General features: G+C 39.6%; 1 protein-coding gene across 5 annotated transcripts in view; it reads left to right on the top strand.

Moving 5' to 3' along the window:
- MYRIP (myosin VIIA and Rab interacting protein) overlaps nt 1-16,725 on the top strand; it is a 210,982-nt gene extending 194,257 nt beyond the window's left edge. The window contains exons 13-19 of one of the 5 annotated variants that reach the window (XR_014849834.1): nt 620-682; nt 6,288-6,482; nt 10,252-10,413; nt 12,047-12,151; nt 12,247-12,320; nt 13,123-13,229; nt 13,909-16,725. Coding sequence is in view for 3 of the 5 variants with exons in the window: in XM_085051321.1 (XP_084907447.1) it covers nt 620-682; nt 6,288-6,482; nt 10,252-10,413; nt 12,047-12,151; nt 12,247-12,307; nt 13,111-13,229; nt 13,909-13,941 (738 nt within the window). In the remaining 2 variants the exon portion in view is untranslated. Of the gene's footprint in view, nt 1-619; nt 683-6,287; nt 6,483-10,251; nt 10,414-12,046; nt 12,152-12,246; nt 12,321-13,110; nt 13,230-13,908 lie in introns of all 5 variants that reach the window. The other 4 variants (XM_085051321.1, XR_014849835.1, XM_085051324.1 and 1 more) reach the window with 4 other exon arrangements.
- The last annotated feature ends 361 nt before the right edge of the window (nt 16,726-17,086 follow it).

Genomic DNA, 17,086 nt, shown 5'->3' on the forward strand with positions numbered 1-17,086 from the left:
TAATGGCTGGTCACTGGAGACTTGTACTATGAAGGGTTTTACTTGTTTGTTTTGGGACAGTGAGGCCAGGAAAGTGACAGCAGCAAAGAGTAGGAAGTGATTTGGCACAAGACATCTTACTTAACTTAGCCCAGGTGTTTCCACATCGACATCTGACTGTGGCATAAGTGAGGTGCAGACTCTTTGGTAACTAGAAACATGCACAGTGTCCAAAATCGCTACCATGTAGACCCTAAAAGTGAAGATAGCTGGCTTTTCTTCTTCTTAACACTGCTGCAAAAGTATTTTTCCATTCTTAGTGACACTTTTGTGATGGTGGAGATTGTACTTACCTTCTGTTTCATTTTGTAAAAAAAAAGTGTGATTTGCAATATCTGTCTTAATGAGGTCTGTTAGTCTAAATACCACAAATAAAAATAAATTAGGCATTGCTTTATTTTAAATATTATAGTAATAAATGTAAAATCTAAATTTTATTGTATTTTAACCTTGGTAGTGTCTTTATCCTTGCTGTTTATCCTAAACTTCCCTGTAAGTCTGAACCTATATAAATGCTAACCTCTGTAGCTGTTAATATAACTTTTCTGCCTTTTTATTTGACTGCTTTCCCACTATCTAGGAAAAACAAAAGGCTTTTGATCTTCATTTAAAGCTGCAGTTTTTATCCACTGTATTGCAGCAGGTGAGAAAGCTTTGTTTTGTCTGTCTCTTTTTACATCTCTTATGTAGTAAGAGATGCCATAACGTGATATTGAGGGTTTCTGCATCTCCCAAGCAACATTCTCAAACTCAAAATGTTTTCCTGGAAATACCTGAAAATACCTGGTTTTCCTGGAAATACCAGGAAATACCTGGAAAAATCATACCCTTTGTCCACAATCAGTAATGATTGCAGAAAATTATTTTATAACCACAGTTACCATGTGGAGCAAACTGGCTCCCTTGTTTGGCTTTGTGATGAAAATTTAGTTTTATCAGTAAAGAAGAACAGAAGACAAAGATAAGGAGTATGACCTTTCTATTCTCATGTACTCACCTATATTGAGAAATTTCGAAGGAAGTTTTCTGACCAAAATGGTCTTCAAAAACCTTTCTAAGCTCTCAATTTAAAAAATAACCAAAACCCTTAATTCATTGTAGAGTTTGTACACAGTAAGTAGGTATTTTCTCACTTTGCTGCTAATGACTGTTGCTTATCATTCTTCTAGGCGGAAAGAGGTTTCATATTCTGTGCTATTTGAGTCTCAGCTTATGAGGATCACATATTAAAAAAGATTTTCATTGTATTCCCCGAGCGAATATATGCTTATCTTATATTTTAAAATACATGCTATTTTTAGTATGTCATATATAATTCTTTCAGTTATAAATAAGAATCACTCTTTTTTGTGTCAGAAGTTGATGCCTAATTTAGCAAAACACTTCTCCTCTCAACTTTTTGTTTTTTCCTTGCTCTCAGACTTAAATTTTGTCCTATGAGTTTTAATCATCTATTAATTATCTTGATTTAATTTAGTAAAAATATCATTGGTGACTTTAAAGAAAAAGTATTTTTCAGTTGTGGAATGTCATCAGTCTGTGTCCATGCTAGATCAGAATCCTGTGTGGATTTTAAGAGGTAAATATTTTCATTTCCAGGTTGGACTATAGTATTTCACCTCTTGGAAAATCACTTCATTTCTCATGATTATAAGCAACTTGTCTCTAGAAATAAGGCATTAAAAATTAATAGGTGTAACATTTGTAACTATATTAGGAAGTGGATTGAATTAGTAAAGACGTAATATTCAGAATTACCTAGCATAGTCAAAAAGAGAGACTTTTTTTCTCTGTGTAATACTTTGGAGACTATCAGTAGAGTAATAGCTTTCAGCCTGTAAGACAATTTTGCTTTCTTTTTCTAAAGGCATGCCCATAAATGAAGATATTGATGTTAAAGATCAAGGCAGGAAGCCTTAAACTTGAACAGAAGAGTAATTCCTTAATATCACAGTTTATCATAATATACTTGTCTGCCATCAAACAGCCAGGCAAAATTTAGCCTTTTTTTCCCCCCCCAGTCTTCATGGCGATGAGTGGTTAGGGCTCACTTCTAGGCCAAAGATCTTGTGAAGGTCAGGGTTGACAATTGCCACAGATAGTTGGACACGGATGGCTCTTTTCTTCCCACGCTGTGACTTATGTCCCAGATCTTTCTTGCCTTTGAAAGACATTTGTTGGGCTTTTCAGGGCATTCTCAAAACTGTACAGTGAACTGCCATAGGGTGGGGAGATGAGGGAGGCAGGTTTGGAGTTTGCTTTTGTTTTCATCCAGCTTGGATTCAGTCCAGTTACTCTGAAAGGATGAGTTAATCAGTGGCAAAGCAAAACTTAACTTCTGCCCAGCTCCCCTTAACTCCCTACAAAAAACCGAGGGATATTGACTGTGACTCAGAGCATGATATAACGCCTTGACACTGGAGCTAAAAATGACTGCACCGCAAGTAATCAAGGATGTGGTCAATACTGCCAGGACTGCCAGTGATGGAAAGGTGTTCTTGCTCTACTTGATCTAGCTGTTGATGTCACTGTTCTCGGTTGAATTGCATGTCACCCCCTCCCATGGCGGTTTAAAAGAGCCTAATGATGACATTGTAGCGGCAGAAAAAAAGAAAATGCTAGTGGCTGAGTACAATGGGCTGAAAAAAAATAGTGCTAGTGATAGAGAATTTAACTATTTTAAGACCATCAAAAGTAAAAGCAATAATGTTCATACAAAGGAAAGGATGTGAAAATGTCACAGCTGTTGAGGTGCATACAAGGACTTAAAGCTCACCTGCTCTTAGCAGTTTGGATGCTTAATATTGCTTCAGTTTTATCATCCTGCTTTTCTTCTGTTGCTTGGGCAAGAATGCAAATAATGATCAATAAAGCACCTTCCAATGTAGCATGCTTGATTTAAACAGCAAAGGAAATATTGTCAGCATCAACAGGGGAAGGAAAGAGAGACAGCAGAAGGAAAGGAAGTGGCTGACAGTCTGCAAGAGGTGTCAGACAACTGGAACATAATCTTCTCAAAACAGGAATACTTTCCATCTGACAAACAGAAATTACAGTAAAGAAGTTTTACAAGATATTTGTTATATTCAGTGCATACATGTATATATATATTTGTAAACACACATATTTTTAGCATTTCATTGCTTTTAAGACTCAACCACAAAGAACTTAGAGAAACTGAGCATGTTCTTTTCACTGTGTCTTTAACATATTTGTGACCTTGGATATTAATTATCATAAAAAGGATAAATGCATGTTTTCCTCATTCCATTAAGCACTTAGTCTCAAATTCAGTAAAAAAATAAGATTCTCATAACCAATAGAAACATCCATACTTGGATCTGGTGCATGGATTGATTTGGGAGGGTTGGTGTTAATTCAGAAGCAGGGTAGCACAGTTGAAATCCGAATGCATACCAGTGTTTCAAGGAGAATGATTGCACTTAGGTTTCCTGAGTTAGATATTTGTACCAGAGATTGCTTTCTACATCTACCACATCCATATTAGTTCTCTGACCTGCTTGACAAGGCAGAGCCTGCATCATGGCACAACAGCTGTCTCTGTGAATCACAATGACCTTTCCTGCAAGGGCAACATAAATTAGACAACCAAGAGGTGTTTAGAGCAATTTGAAATCCACCTATCAGGATGATCTTGATGTGTGTCTTTCTGTGCATTTCAGGTGATTTTTATATGATCCTGTAAATCCTAAGTTTGACATGGCTGGTGGGGGAGGGGAGAGGGTTGTGAAGCACTAAAACCCTGCAACACATTTTCTTTTATTATTTTTTTTTAAATTTCTTTTGGTTTTTTCCCATTACGCTTGTTAAATAATTCTATCTGGAGTACCTCACTGTATTTGCAAACTGACCATTTCAGAACATGAGCTGTTTCAACAGCTTTTGACAATTGCTTAAAAAGGATGGTAAAACATAGGGAAAACCATTAATTGAATATCCAATTTTTTAAAAATCTCATTTCTGCATTTTCAGATGATTAGATTGGTCATTAGGAAGCATTTCTTCACTGTGGGATTGCTCCAACACTGGCTTCCCTAGAGAGGTGGTCAATGCCCAACCCTGTCAGTGTTTAAGAGGCATTTGGAGAATGCCCTTAACAATGTACTTTAACTTTTGGTCAGCCCTGAACTGGTCAGATAACTGGACTAGGTGATCATTACTCATCTTCCAAATTCAATTCTGTTCTATTCTATTCTGTTCTGTTCTTTCCTTTTGAACTTTTTTCCCCCTATCCATTACCTATTGAGAAGCAAGGGTATTTTTCACTCAAAATCATGATTTCACAAAGATTTCTATCACAGACCACTTTACCTGGAAAACAAAACGACTGTTTTATAGTAATTGGTCTGTAAAAAATGCCAATATGGATTCTCATATTGTGGTATAAAAATAACTTTGTCTAATTCAATTTAATATTTTTTAAATTCATCATTAACTACAAAGGATAATAAAAATTTAAGAAATAATGAACACTAAAGTGAGGCTACAGTTCTTGAAATGGAGAACATACCTCAGTGAATATGATGAAGAATATGTAGTGTCGGCCTTCATCCTTTTTTGTTCACTACTCACAGAATATAATAAGAACTAGGTACTTGTGGAAGCAAATAATAAAAGAAAGTAACATTGATTTTCTCTTCTTTCCTATAAAATTATTGATCTGTTTTTAACCTAATTGGCACTTGTGAAAATAAAAGGAATAGCCAGTAGGCTATTCATGGGGTTCAAGTATTTGTTCTCAGCAAGAGAGTCCCAGGCCTGCCTGTTTGGGGCTGTGTTGGCTGTCCTAACAAGCTAAAGATCTCAGTGCTGTAGCACACCATATTTGCTTTGTTCTTCTTCTCTTTAATCTCTCATTCTAATTATGTCTTGTAACTCAGAGGAGTAAAGGTGCTTAATATATTGATGCCTTAATGTATTGATACACAACAATTGATTATGTACTGCTAAAAATGTAGCTTTTCAGTAAAAGTCTTATCTAACATAAGAATGGACAACTGATTAAAGGAAAGAGATAATAAAAGTAGGTTTCCAGTTTAACCCATCAGAGTTTGTGGGAATCAATTATTTCTCCTATACCCTGTCTATAGACATTTTTAATCAGTTATACTTTTCTGTACTATCAAATTTACTTTATAGAATCCAAAGACTCTCCATTTCCTCAATATTGATCCACAGATATTTTGTGTGTGAGAAAATTTATGGACAGGTGAGCCCCTAATTCACATGCATAAGTATTTGCAGGTTTGAGGAATGAATTAAACTTTGGTCTAAACTTTTCCACACTTTCTTTTAGGCAAAGCAACACTAAAGGTTTTGCACATATATTCAGTGGCAGTATTTTTATTGGCTTCAACAAGCTTTGGCTCAATCTCCAAGCTGTATAGTTTGGATGTTGAGCTTGGTGCTTGAAGGTACGTCAGGTGAAATTTTATTCTTCCATCAGAGGAGTTGTCCTGAAGCTTAAAGCTATGTGAGAATCATAAGAATCAGGACAGATAATTACAAATTACAAGTAAGGAACACTGATAAAAAGGTTTTCCATTGTTTTTAAAAAAAATTATAAAACTGCATGCTTTTCCTTGGTATCTGAACATAATTTATTCCATATTAAAAAAATCAGTAAATTGAAATTTAAAAAAAATAAGGATACAAGTGTTTGCACACTTATAGCTCAGTCTTTGTTTATTTGGGGTGATAATTTAATTAATAGCAAACATTTTAGTAAAATGCTATCTTTACAGGGCTGCTGAAGATTGCTTTCCCATGTTTGCATCCACAGTGAAATGGCTCCTGTGGATACAGACACAGATGATTGCACATCTCTTTGCCATTATCCAAAAAGGAAAATTGTGTTTTAAAACCTCTTTAAAACACTTTTACAAATCCAGCTTTATGCAGCTCACTTAGAGTTTAAAGCTGGATATTTGTGTGCTCCTTTGGGATAAGATTTGGACCATCCCTCCAATAGAATTGTATTGTAGAAGAATTGCATGCGTATGTTATTTTGCATGCTGTAGCAGTGTGGGTATGTGAAAAAGGGGGGGAAGGAAAAGATAAGTAAACTCCAATTCCATTACATGGTTCTTGTGTCTGTTTGCAGCAGATAGCCACGGATGTGGTTTTAGCATGGCTAAAGCTGTGGCTATTGGAAGGTGATTCATATCTTACCCCTGTGTGCTAATTTAATGCTGTTGTTTTCTCTGTTTGTTCTTCTAACAAAATAGAAGTACTCTGCTGTCTCTCTCTGCAACATATCTACAGAAGTCCTGAAAGTCATCAATGCCACTGAAGAACTGATAGCAGAATCCACTGACCCCTGTGATTTCCCAGATGACATTCAGGACAGAGGAAGAGGAACCCTCCCACTGGGCACAGATCCTGTCAGACTCGATGAGCAGCTCACCACGCTGGAAGAAAATGTAAGGACAGGAATCAGTACATGAAAGAGTCACATGTGTGAGTGAGTGCACCCTTGTGTGTGCACCAACTCGAAAGGCAAAGCACAAGGGCAGCATCAGTGGATGTTCAAAATTAATGTGGGGTTTTTAAACAAATACACAAACAGAACAAAAAGTCATGTTTCAGCAGTGCTTAGCTGTGTTGGTGGGGTTTTTTTCATATATACTTAAAAATATTGAGGGGAAGGGGAGTTGGATGCTTTCTGGTTTACAACTAAATTTAGAAACTCTTATCTCAAAAGCTCACTTACACCCTCCAAACCTCTGTGGCTGGGTGGCTACACCATGCCTGGCTGAAACCACACATCTCCCAGTCTCAGCACAGCCTCATCACTCCAAGGACAGGTGGGGACAGCATGTCCCCAGTCACACAGAGAAGTGGAGAAGCTCTTCCTCCCCCCACACATTCTCAGCACACTGTGCTGAGCACCCAATGCCTCCTGCATTGTTAGAAAAGAGCAGGCTGGAGAATCTGAATTAAACATTTCTTTTGCCGTGTCCAAATCAACCATCCTTTTTCATGAGTACCTGTCATCTGCAGGAGAAAGTACAATGCTGAATCATAGAAGGAAATCACTACTTGTTGGAATTCATTTAATGGAGTTGGTACACTGGTAACTTTCGATTTTCTCTTCTCTCCACGTTTAAGTGATAACATTTCTGAGATCTTTCCCTTCAACAGGAGCTCTTAAAGATCTTGTAGGAATCTGCTCTGTTTCATTATGACATCCTGATCAATTCAAGCAAACAAATCATGGTTTTCTTTAGCCCCAGAAAATTTTCAGACAGAAGCTCCTCTTAGGGGATAAAATCAGTTTCCTCCACAGAAACACATTTCTGCAGCAGGCCCAGGCTAAGAACTGAGGGGAGGATATTCTTTGGCACTAAGAGGCAGTCCTGGCACTGGACTCTCTCTCATGAAATACTTAAGTTTCCTAGCATCAAACACCACAGAATTCATCTGGTAGGAAAGAAATTTTTGAATAAGTCCAGGCTGGACCACAACTTCAGAAGAACTGAGAAATTTCGCAGGACAGAGAAAAATTTGGGGAAATCTGCTCCCACATATTTTTCTAGGGAGAACTGTGTTGTAAACTATCTAAGTTGTATGTTTTCTTTCCCAATTGCACTGCGATAATCCCTCCCAGCAGTGTGGAGCTTTAGCACCTGTGGTACTGTGGGCTCTACCCATTCATTTGGGCTAAGCATTTCTCACTGAGCAGACACTGGGAACAGAGGCAGAGCATTGCTTGCTTTGGCATCACCCGTGCTGCAGCATCTCTGGTTTAGCTTCTTCCAGTTCCCTGCCGAATTCACAAGGCATCCAGCTCAGCATTGCTGTGTTCTCACAGTACATCTTTCTTTGTCCCCCAGAGGACATGAAGTAGGTGGCAAAAACTTCAGTTTCAAGATTTCACAGCTACACTCCCTGGTAAAAAGCCTTTAGAAATCCAGATAACCATAACTTTTCCCATTGCAGCTGGGGCCAGGAACCACATCCCCTTTACAGTAACATCTGCAAGAGGATCTGGGTGTTTATAAACCCTTTTTTCATTTTTGCTCTCTCTAGCATTTTGAGGACTGTGCATGCAGCAGTGTGGAGAATGTAGGGCCATCTGTACCAGCAAAATGTTGGGGTGTTGTGGAAGCTGTACATACCTAAATAATGGTGAAATAAGTCTCCAGAATCTAAATGTGAATGTATGAATAAGGGCATCATTTAGGGGAGACCTGCAAGGACACCACTGCTATTTGGAAGTGTAACAATTGTTCAGGTAAAGAGAATATTCTTTAGAAAACTATTTTCTTTAGAAAATATTTTCCAGCTGGAAAATGTTCATTAATATTTCACAAATGTAGGGGCTGATTGAGCTACAGAAACACTGATGACTTTCCCACTTTTTTCTGTCAGTCCCATTTTCTTTAGATTTTTTTTTCCCCTCTTGAAAAGGACATCTTACCGTGCAGAGATCTTGGCACAGCATTTAAATGTGTCTTTCCTTTAACTTTCTAAAGATGCTTCTGTTCGAAATGTTCTATTTCTTCTTTCTCTAAGCTTTTAGATGTGACAGGGAAATTTAAAAAATCACCTTTTAATCTGAACTGGCTCTGTGGTATGTCGTACTTCAAAGATGTATCATTTAAATGAACATAGAATAATTAAACCCCACAAAAACAGGAGCATTTCTATTTAAATCAGTATGTTAACTTTATGGACCACCTGTGTCTCCTGGTACTTCAGCAAAGATGTTACATCAAATCACTTATTTCTTCTAGGTATGTTTTTCAAAGATTTCATGCCTGCATTTAGAACATGTTCTTACAAGATACAGTTTGTACAGATATAGTGATTTTGTTTCTTAGCAAAGTCTCATGCATGAAAAAACCTATCTACAACTGACACAAAGAAAAGAGAAAACTATTGCAAGCAGTTAAGAAACAATAATGAAATAGAAAAATAATAACAAGTAAACAACTTTTAATCTGATAATTCTCCACCATTTTGATCCAGAAAGTCACAGCATTGCTATAAATTATTTGAATACCTCTTATGTCAAAGGACTGAATGATCCAGGAATTGTGAGCAGATATAGTGACTGGAGTGGAAGACATATGAAAGGAAGGTATCAGCTCAAGAATCTGCTTCAGATCCTCTTTGCTTGCCCCTTGAACCATGAAGTCAGCCACAGCCATGTTTAATTCATGCTGGATTTGTAGCAACATGGTCTTTACTGCTGTTACAATGGGGAAAATCAGAATATATATTTCATTTCCACTGTGCTGTTACCAGCCTCATGGAAACATGTCTCTTGGCTAACAAGTAAATAGGCAGAAAGTGCAGTATTTTCATATGGTTCTGAACAATTTTAAGCACCAATGTCAAAAGCTAATGCTTGAAAATTACCCTTTTCTATAAACCAGTGATCTCCATCCAGCCATGTACCTTAGGGTAAATTGTGAAATAACAGAAAAAATAAAACACAATGTATTGCTAATTACTGCTCTGAGGAGCTGAATGGGAAAGAAACCTTCAGCTGTACTTACAGATATCAGAGGTGGGCCGAAATAGTAAGAGTTGTTCATTTCTAGGAAGGAACTCTGAATTATCAAGTCTGTAATTCTTTCTTATGTGGTTCAAGTCGGTCCATTGATCCTCCACAGATTCACTCAAAGGCCCAGGAGGTAAGAAGGTTTTTGCCTGCTCTATATTTGGGTGAGAGCAGGATGGGATGGAAAATCATTATACATATAAGCACATTTACTCTATAGGAAGTTAATAACTATTTGCTGCTGAGCAGTTACTCATGCAGTTTTTACTGCCAGAAGGCATTAAGTGGGTTTTAAGAAACACAGCTTTATATGAGGCTTCATGTCTTGACTTCCCCTTGTAGACTTAGGGGGTTTGTTATGTGATTGAATATCAATCATAAAAAAGCAAACTTTTCAACATTTTTCTTTGCTGATCAGTCTGGAACTAGTCTGGTTTGGAATACCATTGTAGCACCTACAAAATCTGTAATGTAGCCTCCTCTTTCATCCCTTCTCTTTGTGGATGTATGTTTTTCAGAGTATTTCCCCATCACTTTCCTCTGCCAGGTAAATCTCCTGTGGTGGGCTAGCAAGCAGGGAAGCTCGCAGGTATGATGGGAAATGCAGTCTGCTCAAATCTGCATGCCCACAAACCCGAAATCACTGACCTTTTCTTGTTGTTCCTGCCTTGGCCCTGCAGGTGTACCTGACAGCCAGCACGGTGTACGGGCTGGAGGGGCAGCTGACCAACCTGGAAGACGCCGCACGCAAGATCAACAGTGTTACTGAGGAATCTGAGCTGGCTGATCTGGAGGATCAGGTGGCCACAGCAGCTGCCCAGGTTCATCATGCAGAGCTTCAGGTGAGGACAGCAGCTCCTCCCCATTTGCAGGTTTCACACTGCCTTGCCTAACACCCACCTCACAGTACACACTTTGAACATTCTTTTTTACGGCTGTGGCCTGATGATCTAAGGATGCTGGGCAGAGCGTTACTGATCTGTGTAACTCAGCCTGGCCAGATGCACTGTATCTGTTTGTTTCTTCCCTCAGCTTGGTTTTGGACATAGGAGTGCAGCAGCCTGTTACTGCAATACTGAGCTGGACTGCTCCTTGCTGCCAGGCAGCTCCCGGGGGATGCTCTGTGCCATACACATCGCCCTGGTCAGACTGCAGCTAGAGTCTGAGGCAGCTTATCTGATCAGCAACTTGTACAGCACTTCCCAAAGGAAGCCAGCATTGACAGCTTTCTCCCAACAAAGGCCAACAGCAGCCAGAGGCTGAGCCAAGCACAGAGACATGGGATTTAGGTGCTGAACAGTACCCATGCCAGCCAAAGGCAGGAACTCTTGTGCACTGTGGAGCCTGCTAGAGTGATCTAGTGCCACTCTAGTGGGCTCCACAAAGTCCAGGGCTCAGAACACATTGAGATCTGGTGCTAAAAGCTGAATAAGATAACTCTGCTAGACCTCAAGGGGCTGACACTACTTGCAGCTCACTGCCCAGTCTGTACCCAGCAAGACACCCTGACCTGCCTGTGTCAGGGTTTAATGGGAAGTACCTGGTGATTTTACTCAGTGGAAGCATGCTCAATTCAGAACTGAGCAAAGGTCTGAGAGCCTGATATCTCTCTGATGCCAGAAGTGCATTGCTGCACTACTTGGTGAACTGGCTGTGGTGTTTTGTTAGCTTTGGTCATCATTTTAGGGTAAATCTGGTAATGGGGGTGAGAGGTGAGGAGGAGAAAGGCCTAAGATATGCAAGGAGGACAATGGAAGATCTTCTCCAGAGTGAAGCCAACTCTGGCTTCAGGTGTCATTGCAAATCAGGAGTCAGGTTATATGTCTGACTTCTCTGACTCTTTCACTTTTGTCAACACTTGTCTCCACTGCTCTCAATATCACACTATGTTCCCCTGGCAACTTGTTTTCTATTCAGTATTTTTATATAGTGTGTGCTTGTATTTATGCATGCTTGTGTTTAATACGCATATACATTTAAACTATAAATATTCAAGATCAAATGTTTAGATTTTGTGACAGAGGATGTACTTTGCATGTGTATGAAATTAATTGTGAGTTAGGAAATGTGTCCCATAAAGCCATTCTTTGAATGTAGACTTTTAAAGACACAGCTTGAATGAACTTGGGATTATGCAGCTAAAGGTAATTGGGAGATAGCAGATGCAGGTTTTCTCTCCTCCTTTCTTTTTTTCCTCAAAAGGAGTAAAATGCCTCTTCCTTGGAGTCACAAGGTAGGTTTGATTGTTCTTTTACTCCATCTTTCCTTACAAATTAAGCCCCTTTTAATGTCAGGACTAAAGAATGCAAGGAAGTGTCGGAATTGCTGAAGAAGTTAGCCATCTGTTTATATTTTCTTAATAAAGAGGATTTTACTGGGGGAGGGTTATATTTTAGTAGTGGCATCCACAGTAATTTTAAAACTTCTTTTCCCCCCTCCCCATCTGTCTGTCTCTCTCTTTTATTTTCTTTGAAGATTTCAGATATTGAGAGCAGAATATCAGCTCTCACTGTTGCAGGCTTGAACGTGGCTCCCTGTGTTCGCCTGACAAGGAAACGGGATCAAAAGCAAACAAACCAGGTGCCAGAACATTATGTAGTATTCAAAAATACATTGGGGAAATGTTGCCTCTTTCTCTATAATGGAGTTGAATAATGCATATGTGTTGTTTACAGATGCATACAATAGACACATCAAGACAGCAGAGGAGAAAACTTCCAGCTCCACCAATAAAAGGTGCGCTTAAATTGTTATATAAATTACAGAGAGAGACTCTCTTTATAAGATTCATTACCATGTACAGTTCAGCAAAGTAGGGAAAAGTTTAAGTTACAAAACAAACAGAGAAAACCTAATAGTCTGTCCCATCCTCCTCATTTTCCATGTACTTCCATTATATAAAATATCTCTTTGTCACATTAAAAACATCATCACTTGCTCTTCAGTGAAAGTTGTGGCAGTGGCAAAGAAACAAGAGCAGAGGCAGAAGGCTGGAAAAAGCCAATGAGGAATGCTGAGTACTTGCTCTGCAAGAGAAGTGCTGCTGCTCCAGCGTGGCTGAGGTTACTTTGTGAGACCCAAGTGGTCATAGCGTTTTATTTACCAAAAGCCACTTGCCACTCTCCACAACCCACCACTTCCTTAAAGCCTATATTTGCTGATTTCAGTCCATATGAAGCAGCTCAGCAAGGTTCCTGGTGTGTTAGGGAATGGCTGTGAATTGGCTTAAAAAAATAAAATGTTTTTTTTCTTTCATGTTTTTGTGGGGTTTCGGGTTTTTTTTTAACTTTGCAGTGTGTTATCTCTGACAATTCTACGGCTTGCTTCATTTTGCACTATTCATTTGTAATTCCACTGATTGACACGGCCTCAAACTTTAACAAATTTGGAGTACCACAGCCTGCTGTTTTTAATTTAGATTAAATCCAGCTTTCCTCATACATCTTAGGAGAAGTTTTATCTCTCTAGAAGCTGTGACCCTTCAGAAGTACTTTTACATCTCCTTCAATCTCTTATGTGAAAAATATCTTTTTTCCCAGGTGAAAAAATAGATGGTTCTCCAGTTACCACTGTCAGAACGTTTAACAGAAACTTCATGCTTCAAGGATCTCTAACACAAAGAACTAAAGAAAGGAAAAGCACTGCCAAGGACTTAATGGTAAACAAATGTTTTTAAAACTGTTAAAAGCAGTTAAATAGAGAGATAGCAGTATCTGTGTAGGCAGCAGTATTTCAGCATCTTCAGAAATTCTCTTTTGATAATTTGAGGGAAAAAAAGTAGAGACTGCTGAGACAACTCTTGAACAAATATGACCAGTGTCCTGGAAGACGTCTGACTATATACCATAGAATAGCAGCTCCTGAATGTCAGCCTGCAACAATGTAGCCTGGCTGCCAGGTCTCCAGGAATATGATACCCTTATTTTTTAGAGAGTAAATAGTTTTCCCCTGCATTTCAGACTTCTGAACCAGACCCCCACAGAGGCAGCTGCCGATTATAACTTGGCAAGTGAGAGTCACCTTGAATTTCAGTAATTGTTGAGAAATGTTCAAAGGTTACCTAAGTGGAATTTAAGGGGTAGACAGGTCACACATTGGCTCTGCAGGGTTTGAACAAAGGTGCTTCACTCAGGACACCCAGGACAGCTGTCAATTATTTCTTCTAAAGCAGCCATAGAGGGATAAGGAAGAAAGCCGACTGTCCCAAAGCAGTCTGCCACAGGATATGTGGGAAATAGGTAGGGAGGTGAGAAGGGGAAGGACCTGGCACTGTTCTTCAGCAGGCTTGTTTAGTCCTTCACTCATGTTTTTTTCTGTCCTGTCCCTCTCTGTTCTAGGAACCTGCTATAGGATCTGCTGTGATGTACTAAACTTACACTTCCCTACTGCCAATAACACACTGCCTAAGGCTGTACACTAGAGTGCCTTTTCTTAACAGCCATTGCGTATGTCCAGCTGAAAATGGACCCTCAAGAACCCACAGAGCCTCAGATATAGGGCTTCATTTGGATACCTCACTGAGAAAGCTGTCCAAGTCTTCAGCATTGTGGTCTGCTACAGGAAACTCTGCCTTAAAGTTCTCAGAGGACTCTAGACAGGATGCTGAGTTTCAAAAGCAAGGCTCCACATTTTAAGATGCACTTTTTCTCCCTATCGATTGTACTAAAGTATGTCGTCTTTAAACTGCAGTGTGTTTTTGTACACTCAATCAGTCATAATTATAGGCCAGTTAATCTGCCAAAGCAGACCTGTGATCCATATTTGCTGGCCTCTTACTATTCATGTGGGCATCTGTCTTGTCGAGCAATAAGAACAACTCTGTGCAGTGTGTGCTGCTTTTCAGCTGCCTGGAGGGAGAGGAGAATCCATGTACCTCGCTCTGCTCCCAGGGAATCAGTGGAAGTCTTGGGAGGGTTGGTAGGAGGAGGAAGACTTCTCTGTTCACTGAGAGTACATTTCACAGATTGAATGTTCCAGCTCCAGAGCTAGGGATATTGCTCTAGGCAGTACAGGTGTCATGCTGAACCAGAAACTGGTGGCCACACATGTGGACCAGATGTCTGCTGAGTTACCATCCCAGTGTCAGGAAACATCTGAACACAGTCAAAGAAACCAACACCTTTGTATGTCTCATTCTTCTTGGCAGCATTGTCCACTTGGTGGTGGCTAACCATGCTGTAGTTCAGAATAAATTCTCCCCAAACCTTTAAGATTGGAAAAAGGAAGTGAAAATATTGGGGATGAGGTCGTTGTTGACTGGCTGGTGGTTGTAGGGTGGCTGCAGCTTGCAAGAAATTCCTTTCTGATGTTCACTGGTGTTTCTGAGAAGGAGGTAAATGTAGCCCAGACATCAGTTCCTATACTTGTCTGTAGCCACCAGAGAGTAGCTGGGGCCTGTTGCTGGTGCCATGTGCACCCCACTAACACTGGACCACTCTGAATTGTATTGTGAATAGTAATATTCCTTCTTTCGTTTCTTGAGACCTTTAACAGGTGAGTCAAACTAGAAGGCCCTTTGGCAGATGCCTAGGAGGGAGGATGCTGCTTGCAAGGTGTCCCTCTCACTCTTTTGTGGGAGAACACTGCTAATTTGTGGTATTTTTTGCTCTGAAGAATACCAAGAAGGTACTCAGAGGAGGTGATAAGCCAGTGAATCCCTTACCTTCCACACCAGTTGCAGAGCAGGTACCCAAGGGCAGATAGGGTTGATGTGAAATGTGCTGTGAAGGAAGGCATGGCTGGCGAGTTCCCCCTCAGCATTAAGGAGTGGTGAGCTCTCTCAAGAGCTGTGGGCACCAGGAAGGAGGGAAGACTTCCTTCTTTCCCTGAGCTCCCAGTGAACACCCAGGAGCAGAGTGCCACGTGTTACCTGCCATGCAGCAGGAAAGCAGTTCCCTGGGACACCAGGCCATGAAATGTTTGTGGTTGGGCAAATGCAAGCAAAACCAGGCAAATTTCCTGACTAGGCTGGATTTAGGGGGGAAAGTGGGGAAGACAAGGAATGGCTGGATGGGTTGATTGGAAAAACAGTGCCAGTTGCAAATTTGCCACCCACATTTGACATCTAGCTTGTCAGTACTCTGATGTTCAGCTGCATGTGAGGAACCCTTGGAATAAATACAACCATCTTCCCACTTACAATATAGAAGTGTCACTCCATCCCTTCCAGGAATTTCCATCTGCCCAAGATCTGACCCAATGTGTTCATTCTGGGTGAAATTAGGCCTTCTTTTACTCTCACACAATACTAGTTCTCTGAAATTGGTTTGCACAGGTGTGAGGGAAGAATTTGGCCCACTCTGTTTAATATATAGATATATATATAAAACAAATAGATTTTATTTATATATGCAATCCAGTAAAGGAGATTAAACAGAGTAGGATGCCTAGTAATTTTTTTGTTATTCAATCTCCTCCTCCATTGACTGTTCTTGTGTATGTATACAATACATTCCCAGGTTCTGGTTTATGCAGGTATGCGTGCTATGAAATGTCTTTAATGGTGGTTGGTCTGCATATTCGTCTAATAAATAATAACTAATATTGTGTATGTAATATCAATACAGAAATGACTAATTTTAATAGAATAACTCTTTGGCTTTTGTTCTGTTAGTGTGATTTAAACAAGCCAACAAAATTTGGAGTAGGTTGTTTTCCTTAAGAGGCATGAAAAGCAACTATAATCGTGTTACAATGTTAAAATATTCAGTCTTCTTTGACAGAAAAATGTGTACTGTGTAGGCATTGCAAAAAAAAAAAAAAACTTAAAAAAAATCCCACCTGCTCTAAGGCATTTGAATTTTTACAAATGTTTATTGTGCCAAATACGTGCAGAGATATAATTTACTGTTTTAAAAGGATCATAAAAGCATATGTTATAGCATACAAAGAATTATTTTGTCATCAAGTGATTTCAATCTTTAGTGTTAATATTTATATTTAGATTAATTTTTATAAATGAAAATATTTTAATGGGTAAAATGAAGACTATATGACCTATTTGATTAAGTCTGAGTGAATATTAAGCTTGCCTTGTTGTTGTTATCTGCATACTCACCAAGAATTATTGTCAAGAGAAATTATAAAAGAGTAAAAGCGATTTATGAAAAGAATGCCTTTTCAACGATTTGATTCATAAAGAAAACCAAAAAGTTCTTCTCTGTTGTTTGGATTTATGTGCACTTTGGCCTGGAAGCGTGCAGAACACACAGCCACACACAGTGCTCAGGCACTGCCTGTCCACTGCCTGTCCACTGCCTGTCCACTGCCACACCCAGGACATGGGCAGCTCCACAGAGGTGCCAGGGTTTGCCCAAGGCAAGAGGACACACTCAGTTCACACCTCCTCCTCTAGGGCTGGGGTGGGAGGAATCCTGTTAGGAACATTTGATGGCGAGTCTTCTCCAAACCGTCAAGTCTGTTGGGTGAAATACCCTGTCAAGCATAGTTTCTCAGACAGAACTTCTTTATCTCTCTCTGGGATTGCTACAAAAACTGAGCAAGAACCTTGCTGAT

This window comes from Lichenostomus cassidix, chromosome 2 (genome assembly GCF_008360975.1).
Source record: "Lichenostomus cassidix isolate B80296 chromosome 2, HeHo_3.0, whole genome shotgun sequence".
NCBI lineage: Eukaryota > Metazoa > Chordata > Aves > Passeriformes > Meliphagidae > Lichenostomus > Lichenostomus cassidix.